General features: G+C 36.7%; 1 protein-coding gene across 2 annotated transcripts; it reads left to right on the top strand.

The window, feature by feature from the left end:
* Nucleotides 1-3510: 3510 nt before the first annotated feature.
* Nucleotides 3511-13362, top strand: LOC121429083 (GTP-binding protein 8-like). Of its 2 annotated transcripts, none has more exons than XM_041625987.1 (8): nt 3511-3761; nt 4967-5262; nt 6425-6565; nt 7819-7917; nt 8947-9077; nt 10355-10454; nt 11792-11910; nt 13044-13362. In XM_041625987.1, the coding sequence occupies exons 2-8, from the start codon at nt 5059-5061 to the stop codon at nt 13123-13125; spliced, it is 876 nt and encodes a 291-aa protein (XP_041481921.1). In that variant the 5' UTR covers nt 3511-3761; nt 4967-5058; the 3' UTR covers nt 13126-13362. The 2 variants fall into 2 exon arrangements, with proteins under 2 accessions (XP_041481921.1, XP_041481922.1); XM_041625988.1 differs by having other exon boundaries at nt 3517-3623.
* Nucleotides 13363-14675: the final 1313 nt, after the last annotated feature.

Here is a 14675-nt window from a genome sequence, read left to right as displayed (position 1 = left end):
GAACATATTTGAACCATTCAAAAATTTGCTACGATCAATAAGATTGCCACGACTGATCTGATACGATCTGAGAAGATCACTACGATTACTACACGATTAAGTACGCCGTTTGAATCGTGACAGTGGGAACTAGGTACAAATGATCGCGAAATTTCAGTTTTGAACCATTCAATTTTTTTGGCTACGATCAAATCGATTACCACGACTGATCTAATACGATCTGATACGATCACTCCGATTACTCCACGATTAAGACCATCGTATCAATTTGGGTGCAAATCGATGACAGTGGGGACTGGGTATGATGCAAAGAAAGACATACATGGCATACATGGGTAAATTGTAAGAATTTTTTGTTCAAACTGCAAGCCAAGATCAAATCTACAAAACAAGAGTGGTGGGGAGTAACGAGAAAGTTCGAATGCAAGTCATCAACTTACCGCCCTTTCACACGGTAAAAAAAAATCGTAATTTGAATGATTCCAGTGAAAAATAAGGCTGACGGATTTTAAGCAAGTATGAAACCAAGCTAGAACATGATTAGAATCACGAACGCCTGCAATCATTACAATTTTAAGATTTACGTGTACGTGATAAGGCCCTAAGTGGCCTAGAAGCTTAATCCTCGGTACTTACACTAGAGGTTTCTTGAATGCAGCTATCTCAGGATCTTTCCACACGTGAAACTTGAATCATCATTGATTGCAATTCCTCTTTAGGATTATAGGACCTTTCACACGGAAAATCAGTACCGTAATTTGAATGAAACTATATGAAATTCACCTCCGGAGTAGAATTTGAAATTCGTGATTGTGATTAGCGTTCATGATTCTAGTTTGGTTTCACACGTGCTAAAAATAGCCTTATTTTCACTGGAATCATTCAAATTAGATTTTTTACCGTGTGAAAGGGTGGTTATAAAGCGAGATTCTTTCAACACAAAATTTAAGCATTATGGACAGTTGCGAATGCAGGTAGGGGCACATCCACCACCCCCCCCCCTCTTTTGAAAGGCACAAACATACATTTTATTTAAGGGAAATAATAATTTTTGCTTGTCAGTTTTTCCTGGAACAAAATGACCTCGATTTTGGTTGATAATGGCCTTTCCTTTTGCTTGTTTCAAAATTTTTCTTGTACAAATTGCCCCCCTTTAAAAAATTCTGGATTCTACCCTGATAATGGATAGTAATCCAATTCAAGTAGTGCCAAGAATATAGGAGTAAATCGCAGTATACCTGCCTTCTCAACCAGTCTATATTAATTTTTGTTAATCCATTTGTGATATTGATTGGATTCTTAATCTTTCTATATTTTCATTTTCCACGATCGAGCTTAAGTCTTTCGTAAATAATCTTTTATCCCTCTCATTCTGCACCCCTCCTCCCCTGCTTCCCGTTCCACTTTTAACAAAAATATTGGGCAACTTTTTTACCAGCACGAGTGTAATTGTGTCCAACCAATTTGGGGCAGAATTTTACCCATCATGCGGGATGCATTGTCCAGTTAGGTTAAAAAATAAGCAGCAATTAATTTAGAATGGGCAAAATTTGCACTGGATAAAAAAAATGCTCAAAAGAATTGCCCAGTGTTGGTTGGACACAATTACCCTCACAGAGCACTTTAACCCACATTTTTTTTGAGTGAACGCCTTCTTGCCCTCGTCCGCCCTCTTTCTTCACGTCCATCCCTCCCTCGCCCACTCGTTGTCCCCCTCTACTTCCTCCTCTTCCACTTATCTTTCATCTTTCCCCCATTTCACCGCCTATTACCTCCACCTCCCATTCTCTTTCGTCCTCTTATCCTCCCCTATACTTATCCCTCCCCTCCTTTCCCTTCTCTACTTCTATCTCCCCTCTATTCTTTCTACATTTTCTTTTTGCATTTTCTTACCCTATCCCCCTTCCCTTTTCTCCTCCCCTCTTTTGCCTTCTCCCTCTCTAACCCCAATCCTCTTCCTCTTCTCACTTCCCCTCGATCCTCTCATCTTATCTCTCTTACCCTTCCTCCCTCTACTTTCTCATCCACCGTTATCTTCTCTTTCGCCTTCCCTTTTTTTCTCTTGGCTCTTCTCCACTTTCACCTCCTTTTCCCCACCTCTCTACGTCCTCCTTCCCGCCCCTCTTTTCGTCTTCTCCATTCCCCCCTCCAACTGCCCCTTCTCTTTCGCCTTCTCCTCCACCCTCCCGTTCTCATAATCCTTTCTATGTGACTCTATTACCTGAACACCTTTCACTTAAAGAGATCATCCACACAAACGAGGAGCTCATCTCAACGAATCGAACAAAAATCTAACATAACGATGTAAAATATGTATAGTATATATAAAAAAGTGAAAATGAGGACATTTTGATGTAATCTTAACAAATTCTTATACAACATAGTAAATGAAAAGAGCTATTAAAATGGGTTCGTGTCACTGTATGAAGGACAAAATATTTCAATTTTTGTTGGTCTGACAATACGATCGAATCACGAAAGGTTACACCGATGGCAATTTCACAAGTTAAAGAAGAAATAAAAAATAATTTTCTCTGTTATAAGGAAAATGTGAATATTCCACTTTTCATATAGTATAAGAATGAAAAGAAATAAAGTGGGTATAAAGGGCCAAACAGGCAATTATATGAAAACTATGCAACCTTATACATCTATTCGAGATTTGTCTAATACATGTACAGTTTTAACCAATCAGAGCGCAGGAAATGATCTAGCCACTTTTTGTAATCATGAACAGGATAGGTAAATAGCTAAACAATTGACACGAGCGGGAAAATTAGATCTAAAAACAGGACACTTATTTACTGCATGACTGAACGATACTGTATCGTCCTATCGTTCAGTAGTGAATATTTGAGGGTGTGTGTGGCCGAGTGGTCTAAGGCGCCTGGCTATACATGGAAAGTCCGGAGTTCGATCCCCGGACGCGGCACCTATGCCCGTGAGCAAGGCATTTAATCTACAATGCTCTTTTATCCTGCTTTCAAATAAATGTAAATGCTATATGCATTATTGGTAACTAGGTGTGCACTTGTTTAAAAAAAAATAAAAAAAAAATTGCGCCAAACCCGTCAAATGCTGATTTATTTTTAAAATGAGCCGGTCGGGGCACCCTTTTCTGGTAAGATAATGGAATGTCAGACATTTATCCTATCCAATGGTAGTAAACATTCACCCTTCGAATTTCCTCCTTATTCATTCGTGAATTCTTTTTGTGCCACTTTAACACACGTCACACGAGTCTATGGGAAATGAATGAGGCCCGTGGGCCCTCTAACTCTGTGCTAAAATTATGGGAAGTCAAAAACTAGAAAAAAAATCTGTATTTCATATATTTACTATTTTGTTTCCCTTTGCTTTCATGATGAAGAAAATATTTCAGTTATCATTCTGAGATATCGTTATACCAGGGTTGTTGCATATCCCTGGTTATACATTAAATGGGAGTGTCTAAAGAGTTAATTGGACATGTATGTCCTACGAGAGTTGTGCCTCGATTGGCTTTCCATAGTCAAACTTTACCAACCCAACTTAAACCCAAGGCAAAGACACGGGTCACGACCCTGAAAATGAACGCTGTTATGTTGTTGGAGGAGTAATATGCTTGCAACAGCAGGGCAATGGTGAGCATTGCAGTGGAATAGTTATTGGAATTCTGATTGAATTGATGCCTGTACCGTTAATCGTTATGCTTCTGTGAAATGTCGGGATCGAGTTCGAGCAATCGACATCGTCATTGTACCCCACCTATCCGAATTGGTGTAAGTCTGTGCAGAGACAGAGTCAATGAATGTGCATGTGTACGTAGCCTGGAGGCGTCTAGTCTTGAGGACGCAATGATGATGATTTTTTTAGACATGTCATATATTTCTTCATCATTGATGAAGAAATATATGACATATCTAAAAAAATCATCAGACAGCTGGCAGCCGTCTGTTTCGAGGAGTTTTTTAACATTTTTGTTTTTATTTCTCCTCGTACACAGACGGCTCGCTATCGTGCAGCCACCATTAGGGGACTTGCAATGCAAAATCCCCCCGTCGGGGCTTTTCAATTTTTGTCTTTAATGAATAAAAATTTCGAAAATTATAGTGACCAGAGTGCAAATTTATATTCCCTCTTGGCATCAATTGCCAAAAAACGGAGAAAAATGAAGTTAAAAGGAACAAAAACAGTGACTTACCTCGGCTGTCGCGCAAATTCACTTCCCCGTTTTATCCGATCTTAAGTACATAAACATATGGTTATTGAGTCCCCTGTACAGATCGCGCTAGAACTTCGGTCTCTGTATTTGGTGAGTGAAGCCAGCGAAGTTCAGCTGAACAACCAACAAAACAGAGACCGAAGCTTTTGGTCTAAGTACTATCGTACCTTTACTCCCTAACGCCTGGCGTTTGGGTCCATAGGGTCCCGCACTCTGAAGGAAAAGGCAATTATACAAATGCACAAAACTACTAGTTATGTTTAGAATCTGACTCGGTTAACACTACTAAAAATATCGGTTGGCAACGTTTGGCAAAAAATTGATATTAAAGGTTAAAAAACATCGCAGAAATGCGATGAAAAAATAAAAGTAGAAGAGAGTTTACTCACATTTGTTGTCATCGCCATAATCGCCATCTTTGATCCATTGTTAATGCAACCTAGTTACATGATGCGTATAGAGGGCAGCAAAATCATGAGCGGTGCTAGATTAAAAAGTGCTAAAATGTCCCGCTTCAACCACTGAACTGAAAATACGTATTTCTAGTTCAGTGGTTGAAGCGGGACATTTTAGCACTTTTTTATAGTTCAGTGGTTGGAGCGGGACATTTTAGCACTTTTTTATTGTTCAGTGGTTGAAGCGGGACATTTTAGCACTTTTTTACTTGAGTGCTCAGAATTGTCATTAATAAACTCAGTCACTGCTGTGCATTATATGCATATAATATTTTTCACACCGTATTAACTTCATATCCTATTTCAGGTTGATTGGAGTGACGTTGAATTATTGTCAACGACACCACTAAGGCATTGAAAATACATGTACTGACAGATGTAGACTGAAGTAAAGGAAATATGCTAGTTTGCCAGAGGTGTATCCTTCTTTTCTCTGAAGAATTGTTAGAAAGACAAAGAAGAGTTGTTGGTCTGATGAGCACCCACTTGCAGCTGAGAGCTATGGGAACGTCTGTTTTTGGTGGTCATCATAACCCACTAAAGAAGGAGGCCAATAATCCTCTACTTGCAGCCAATAGATATCTTCAGCATCCAATCTTTGAGGTACACGTATATTGATGCCTGAACTGAAATATTTTTTACTTTTGTTTTTATCTCACTCTCCATCCACAAGTTGTTAGGAATGTTTACAAAGTATCAGTAAATTTTCAACAAAAACTGTAGCGTTCTAGGTTATCTGTTATTATGTGATGACGTATCTTGATAGTATGAATAAGTGTTTGGTACCTCATAATCATAAACAAGCCTTAAAAAGGACAAACTTAAGCTGTTGGACATGCACTCATTGGAGTGAAATCGCATGAATGACTCCGAACGCTAGAGCAAAACAATATATAATAGAACGTTCTTGATGGCGTTCTAGTCATTCATGCGATTTTACTCTGATGAGTTCACGTCAAAAAGCTTCAGTATGTCCATTTTTAGGCTATTTATAATTATAAATAATAATGACAATAATAATGATAATAGAAATTAAGTAATGATGATGAAAGTAATACAAATTTTTATTCAGGGGTTGATACAGGCATTTCTAAATGCACTATTTTGTGTATAACCTGTCTGTAACGTTGGCAAAGAACAATAGAGAACAAGATGGTGGCGTAAACATCAAGCAAGTCTCTTCCGTCTTTTCACAATATTTTTCTCATCTTTTTGATGAATTCTTGATAAAAAATATCAATGAGAGTGTAGAAATGACAGGAATGAAGTTTTATCCAATGAACATGATTTAGGGCTAGATCTTTTAGAAGGAAAGTAGAAATCTCGGGGGTGAAAGTTTCATGTTTTGGCGTCCTTCGTGTAGGTGAATGAGAAGGAAGACCTGGCTTCATTGAGAGTAAGCCCATGTTAGTAAATGATTTTTACTCTCTAGAAGCCTCCTGGCTAGTTTTGACTGAGAAATTTGACAAGCAAAAAAAACGTTCACTATAAATGAAGGTAATTTGGGGTTAGCTCAAAAATGTAAGTCATTACTTTTCTTTACTTGGCAGCCAAAATGGGGGGGGGGGAGAGTTTAAACCCCTCAACCCCCCCTTCCTGTAGATCCACCTCTGATTAGTGTGTGGAATTTATAGTGGAGCAGTTGTCGCAGGAGCGTATGCCTTGGAACCTTGATTAGCTACAAGAATATTTAAAGGGAGGAATTTTCAATCTCAGTGACACTTTGAATGAAAGCTTTGTATTTGACTTTCATTTAAATTTTCAGGACAAAGATATAATATTTAGACCAACCGAGACGGAAGTAGAAGAGGCTGGAAAGCTCTTTGAAAGTGGGAGGAATCACAAAGTGGCATTTGCAAAGGGTGCCTTCTATCCAGAACAAGCTCCAGATTACAATATCCCAGAGGCAAGTAAAAATCTTGAGATGTACTCTTCTTTTATTATTTTATTTTCTATAAAAAAATTATAGAAGTTGCTCATTTAACCTTAAAGGATTGGGCTGTTTGAGATGTATTGAGGATGTGGGGAGCATAATAAATAATAATAATAATAAATAATATAGGATTTGTATAGTGCACGTATCCACCTTTGCTAGGTGCTCAAGCCGCTCCTATATTACCCCGGCTAAGCTAGTCTGCCGATTCTGGTGCGCACAGCTTTTTGAGGAATTATTTCCTGCCGGTACCCATTTACCTCACCTTGGTCGAGTGCAGCACAGTGTGGATAAATTTGTTGCTGAAGGAAAATACACCATGACTAGGATTCGAACCCACAACCCTCTGTTTGAAAGACAAGAGTCAGAACAACTAGACCACGATGCACCCACGCATGATGGCCCCCTCCTGATCTCTGCCGGTGTTTGTGCAATCGCACTGAAATTTGGCATGCACATTCTTTTCTACATAAACTACAAGCCAGTACAAAAGAAAAATTCTGAAAATTATTTTTTATTTATTTTGAATAAAGAATGCAAATCTATTCATGAAAAATATTACTTGCATATTTAACACCCAAATTTCACTTTTTCAGTGTCATCTTTTTAATCTAATTTGAAGGTTTCCACAATGAAAAATTGCAAAAGTGATTTTTTCCCTTATGTATTTCTTTGTTTTTTAAACTTATGTATTTCTGTGTTTTTTCATCTCATTTTTCATTGTTTTTTTTAAACCCTTAATTAATTAAGCAGACCAATTACAATGAAAAATAATCAGCCTTTCATGAATTTAATTTCCCTAGACTTTGTACGCAAAGTATAAAAATGAGCCATTTTCGGCATGACATTGTCTCACAAAAAGTCACATTGCATTGTGATGCTATACCCGTATGTCGCGAAATTGACAGTTTTTTTAATTGCATGCATGTACATGAATAACATCCAAAATTTTATGGTTGATATTTTATTTACTCATCTTTTACGTCTTTATCATAAATGAAATTTGATGTTTTCACACATTTTTTTTTTATACATTAGTTTTAAAGGGGAATCCTACCCATACTGAAATCAAAAACAGAGAAGCAAGGGGATGTGTTTAAAATTGGTAAAGTTCAAACAAAACTAGTCTATGAATGTAAAAAATATGAATTCAATTTGAATTATTACCTATTTGACATTTACAAACATTTGATGCATCGCTGTCATAATTTGTCTTATTTCTTCAGATTGCGATGATAGGTCATAGCAATGTTGGCAAGTCTTCTCTGATAAAGGCTCTGTTCTCAAATGTACCAGGTCTTACAGTACGGACATCCAAAACTCCAGTAAGCTAGTCTTCTTCGAGCCTTTTCTGCATTGGTGACTGATATTGAGAATAGTTGACCCTTGCACTGGGGTCCACGTTTATATTTTTTCTGAAATATTAACTGAAACTACCAGATTGATCGAAAGAAATATTTTGCAATATATTGCCTTAAGCAATATACATGTAAGATATATCTTTGAAATGGTGAAAGTTGCATGATGTATTTCTTTGAAAAAGATAATGTGGCCTTATCTTGATGCATCTTCGTAAAAATTAATTTTCCAATGTTGATTTTATTTATCAAATCATGTCCATGCCTTGGATAAGAGAGTTTTTTTTAAATTATACTAGCACTCATTTACATTTAAAAAGTTTATTGAATGGGTCAGAAACCAGGTATTCCAGGAATTTGTTTCTATTCTCCCTCTCTCTTGCTGTCCTCTTTCTCTCTCTCTTGATCTCACTCTCTATCTCATACCGCTTCCTTTCACTCTTTTTATCACTTTTTTCATCCCCACTTTCCGTTTTGTTATATCATTAAATAAAATCATGATTATTTCATACTTGTGTGAATAATATGTCTCCCTTATAATGAAATATGTTGCAGCAATAAATATCTAATGCACTAAATAAGTTGTCAATCAAATTTTTCTAGTTCTTGGAAATTTTTTATTTTAATAAACCTAATTTCATATAATAAAATACAAAAGAACAAGTGGAGATGTGACATCAGCCCACCTAATGAATATTCATAATGACTGTTTTCACAAAATATTGCTAAATTTTAAAATTCAATAACTTTGTTATTTGTTATCCGATTTTGATGAAATTTTTGGCACTTTGCTCAGTGAATTCTGCTCTATTTATTAAGCTCGGACCATCCCCTAAATATGTGACTGAAAAAAGTGATTCATTCTATTTTTACCTGTAGGCCTACATTCCATGGAGCACAAACAATGACCAAGTAAACACATTAACACACAAGTCTGTACTATCATTTTGACTGTTTTCTTGTCATGTCTTTTATTTTAATTTGTTCTTTATGAAGGGACACACCAAGCTTCTGTTATTCTACCAAGCTGGTAAAGCATTCAGCCTGGTTGATTTACCAGGCTATGGGGTCAGGCAACCTCAGAACTTTGCAGTTACAGCGGAAGGATACTTGAGGACCAGAAAAAAGTAGGCCATCAACTGAATATGATTTAATAATCATGATGGTGTTATAATAATGCTATACTAGTAGTACTTATTCAAATCTCATTTGTTTAGTAGCCAACAAACTATAACAAAAAAGAGGATGGGGGAGGGGGGGGGGGCTGACAAGGAAAACCATTGAAATAAAGGTATTTTTCTCAATTAGCTGTTTTCGGGCTATATTATGATTTTATGCATTAATAAGCATAATTAATTGAAAAATAAATTTGAATCATTGTGGAGCTTACGTCATGGGTGACATGCATGCTTATATTCGTCGTGATCGCATGAGCAACTGCCGAGATCGGGGGGGGGGGGAGGGTTAACTCCAAACATATCATACAATCACTTATGAAACAATATGCCAGATTAGGATTGAGGTTGAAAATGAGTTATTGCCAAGTAATAAGCATGATTTTTCTTGGTGGACATGCTTTTAATCATAATATATGTGTCTTTATGTGCTTACATATATCTGTATAGGTAGATTTTCAGCATTCTTGATTTCTAGCTTCCTTTATTTTGTTACTTACTAAATACATGTAGATCTCTCTTTGCTGATACAATGATTTCATACCATGTATTAAAAGATTATTACTGACTTGTGTTATTTTAACGTGACACATAATGTTGTGAGTGACCTTCCAGTATTGGCTGTATTAGAGCAGCTGTTACCTACCCTATGAGCGACTTTACAAACGACTGGTGATCCTTTCTGCATAGCAGAGTGAGACTACATGTATAAGCGCCGCTTTTCAGATGGCGGTGTCAACACCAAATATTAACCGAAGGTTAAGTTTTTTATATGACAGCATAACTTTGACAGTTTATGGACCTATTTCATGAAACTTGGACACAAGTTTAATCAAGTTTTATTGAACATCCTGCCTGAGTGTCAAGTCACATGACCAAGGGCAAAGGGCATTTATGGTCAGTGGACTTTGGCCAAGTTTGGGGTATCTGTTGAATCACCATCATAACTTTGAATATTTATTGGTCTAGTTCATAAAACTTGGACATAAAAGTGATCAAGTATCACTGAACATCCTGTGCGAATTTCAGGTCACATGGACAAGGTCAAAGGTCAATCAAACTGCCATTTTGTTGAAATGGCATTAAAGAAAGGGTTACCAGTAATACATTCAGTTGGATTTTAGAAAGCCCCCACCAGCTAGTTTACATGCCTGCTTGCCAAAATGCATGTTGAGTCTTATCCACAGATTGTACTATGTTGCAACAACTTACAATATCATTTCTTTTAGCTTGCAGATGCTGTTTCTGTTGGTTGACATCCGTGCAGGTTTTAAACCATTGGATTTTACTGCAATTGAAATGCTGGAAGATTTCTCTCGACCCTATTCTGTAAGTTTCATCGCGATGTATGTATAATGAGAATAGAAGTAGTTCGTTAGGTATGAGGTAGAAAGAAGAATGTTATCAATTTTAGGAGCATCATAATAAAGAATAAGCTTTTTTTTGATAAAAAGATCAGAAAGGTGTGTTTATTATCATTTATTCAGCATTTCAAATGCATTGAGATTTGAGAATACAGAGGTACACACTACAATGATGTACCCTAAACTAGGATATTCCCGTTTTCACATAAGTGTTATTGGGCATTTGGGTTTGGGTTGAGATGCGGGGCAAGGGATTCAATTTCAAAGTTGGACATTGTGTCAGGCTTTTTTGTTGAGGTTTGCGTAAAGGATTTTCCCTCTATTGGTCTTGTAACAGTAGGTCCAACAGTTAGTGCAAATACATTACTTTTTTTCTTTTGTATTTTTTTGTGATTTAGCTTCTTTTTTTTTCATTTTTGATGTTTTTGATACTCTATTTGCTTTCTGCACCTGCCCATGAAAAATGGCCCATTTGTTAGTTTTTTTCCCGGATGCTGTCCACTCTTCGATGGCATCGTTGCGACATTAACACTATATCAGCAATCTGATGAATGAGCATTCCAAAAATTGGACATCTATAGATCTAGAAAAAGAGATGGAAACTTGAGCTTGTTTCCTTTATTACTTTCAAAACATGCACTGTATTCGTAAGTGCCCATTTTCTCAAAAGACCGGGGGGGGGGGGGGGGGGGGGGTAAAATCAATGAAATAGGCAGATTTTATAGACATACTTGGACTGGATTCATTGTGTATACTGGGAAAGTCCAAAAATAAGCCATGCATTTTGCCAAGGGCACTATATGCACAGAATTTAGCTTAATTATATGTACATGTATTATGAAAACTGCAGTCTGTTTATTTTGTACCCTCTCCTGGTTCAAACCTCTTCTGGGAATTTTTGCCAAGGTGTTTGGGTCGACAACAACACCACATTAGTTACCATAACATAAGTGGAGCATTGTGGCCCAGTGGATAAGTCTCCGGACTTTGAAACAGAGAGTCGTGGGTTCGAATCCCAACCGTGGTGTGATTTCCTTCAGCAAGAAATTGATCCACAATGTGCTGCACTCAACCCAGGTGAGGTAAATGGGTACCTGGCAGGAATTTATTCCTTGAAACGCAGTGCGCGTAACAGCTGCACTGCTAAAGCCAGGGTAATTATGCCACATATACTGTAGTGCGCTTAGAGACTTTTGACAAAGTAAGCATTAAGCGGATAAACGCTATATAAGCAAGTATAATGATTCTTATTATTATTACCAGTTATTATTTTCATCAATTATTCTATCATATTTTTGTCAGTTGATTATCACAAAGGCAGACAGCATATCACCAAGAAAGCTGGTCACATCTCTTTCATCAATCCGGGATACCATAAACACCAAGACAAGTACCTGTTTGCCACAGCCATTCCTAGTGAGGTATTAAAAGCATATTCCTTTATATTGGCAATCTTTGTAGATTCACCACATATTCTACCTACGTGTTGCAAAGTTGCTAACTAATATGTTTTAGTATGTTTTTTCATAATCAAAAGTGACAAAATATGATTTTTTTATTGCAAAATATGTTTTTTGTTTAATTTGATTGGCATGCTTCATATGTGTAATTTATCAATTTTTGTGCCAAAATATGTTTTTTTCCTTCAAAATATGGGTTTAATTATGGATCAGTATGTTTTTTGGTCAACAGAGGTTGGCAGCTCTGATGATGGTGTTTTATAAAACTATCTGTAGAATTATTAATTGGTGTTATAACTAAGCAACTAAACATGAAGTGCTACTAGTATGCTTGGAAGAAAGGTTCCAAATTATTCATTTTCTTCAACTTAGATGTGATGAGCATTGAGAAACCCACATACATCTAGCTTGTAACATTGAGCCCATGGTTTAGAAAAGCATTTATTTGTCTTCTGACATGTTTGAAATAATTGCTTGTTTAAATTTTCTCAGTTTACTCTTATTGTTGCAATAGGGATGCACCTAGCATTAAATCAGAGTATATTAGGGACCCGTCATTTCACTATACAAAAGATACACTAATGAAAACAAGTTTTACAGAGTAACTTGCAAACACCTGTTTGAGCCTATAATGCTTGTCCTTTTAATAGATGTTATGATATCATGGTAGCTACAGGGTTGTTGGTATAAAGCTGAATTAAAGAAATCAGAGAAATTCAGGGAAATCATTTGTGAAAGACTATGCAATATTAAATCACTTTATTTGATTATTTCAATTGGTTACATTTCATCTATCACGGTTCGTGCAAAACGCTATGGTCACTTCCACAAGGCAGCTTGCCGCAAAGAATATACCTACGGATCGCATTCATTCACATTAATGCAAATCCCAGAGGTTTTACACATGATTGGTCACTTAATACCCATTTCTAAGGGTCAAGTTTTATTTAACATGTTGTGATTTCTGAACTGAAATTGCTGAAAACAAATGTCACCTGTAACGGCTACCAATTTTAGTCTGGTTAACCAAGTACTCAAAAACATTAAATGTGATTTCTGAATGGAGTTTCTCTTCCTGCTGTTTGTTCTTACAGTGCCACCAAAATGAAGGGGATATCATTTCTGCGGAGTTACATAGCATATCTTACAGGGAATGTCAGAGTATCAGGCAGGTGACGTTGGATTGATAGATCACACTAGGCATCAAGGCTACACTCATATTGGTGTTATGCCATCAACAGTCTGAGCACATGATGAATCCGTCGGGATGAGTCATCAATGCTGGGGTGTGTGCCTTGGAATAAATTATTTCAAGATGATGGTGCTATATAAATGCTTATTATTATCATCAAGTCTACTATCATCTAAGTGTGATACCCTCAACAGCCTGAGCTTGGTTCCAAAGCACATGCTGAATCAGTCTGAATCAGTCTGAATCAATTAGGACTTCGTTTATAGAGATTGGGTACTGTAGCTCCTTACAATAACCTTAGCAATGAACCTTTTAGTTATAAAGTGTTGATATTGGGTTCGTACCACCACATTATCTATGAAGTATAAATAAATACTGTTGCCTCAGCTGCTAAAAAGTTTCTTTTTTTTTGTCAGGGATTACACATCAATCTCGCCAGGCCCTGATAGTCTTTGTCTATCTTGGTCTGGGTGTTGCATAATCATTTTGAAGTATTCTACAGATCAGGGAAATCTGTTGCTATCAATCTATTTCTCTTCAGAACGAAATACGAAGGGACTTTGGAAAGATTTTTGAAATCAGGAAAAGTAATAAAAAGAAAAATGGAAAAAGCTCAAATGAAAAGAAAAAGAAGTAGATAATAGACTGAATACATTTCCTTTGGATATTATGATAATTAGTTTTTTGGGTGATGCCTCTGGAAAGAAATCAATTAAATTGAATACATTAATGTTATATTAGATCCTTCCTTGTTCGATTCACAGAAGCTATTTTGATATCCATTGACTCTTTAAACTACAGGACATCAAGAATTAAAATATCGGAGAATAATTGTTTTATATCTATCCTTTTGGCTCATCTTGTTATTGTTCTGGACCTGTTTCTTAGCCAAAGATTAACAAAACTGGAGACCAGGGGACCATTTCATATAGAGTTACAACTGTTGTTGCTTTGCCATTATGGCAACTACCATGGTATCCTTGATTTTGATTGGCTGCTGAGCCCTGTTGCCATGGTAGTTGCCATAATTGCAAAGTTACATCAGTTGCAACTCTTTATGAAATTGGCCTCAGATGTGTAAAACAAACCTAAGAGACGTATGAAACAAAGAGGCTAAAAATTGCCTAACACATGTACAACATAATGTACCAATCTATCAAGTCCTGTTTCGGAACTTAAAAACATAAGCGAAACATTAGCATTGAAAAAAATAAGACTCTCATCAAGCAGATGTTCAATGATACTTGATGACTCTTATGTCCAAGTTTTATGAACTAGACCAATACACTTACAGAGTTATGATGGTAATTCAACAAATACCCCCAACATGGCCAAAGTTCATTGACCTCAAATGACCTCTGATCTTGGTTATGTCACCTGAAACTCAGGCAGGACGTTCAGTAATAGTTGATTAACCTTATGGCCAAATTTCATGAACTAGGTCCATATACTTTTTAAGTTATGCTATCATTTCATAAACTTAACCTTCGGTTAAGATTTGGTGTTGACGTCGCCGCCGCCATCGGAAAAGCAG

Source organism: Lytechinus variegatus, chromosome 15 (assembly GCF_018143015.1).
Source record: "Lytechinus variegatus isolate NC3 chromosome 15, Lvar_3.0, whole genome shotgun sequence".
NCBI lineage: Eukaryota > Metazoa > Echinodermata > Echinoidea > Temnopleuroida > Toxopneustidae > Lytechinus > Lytechinus variegatus.
The sequence above is the reverse complement of the archived record's forward strand: the minus strand, read 5'-3'. Positions and strand labels throughout refer to the sequence as shown.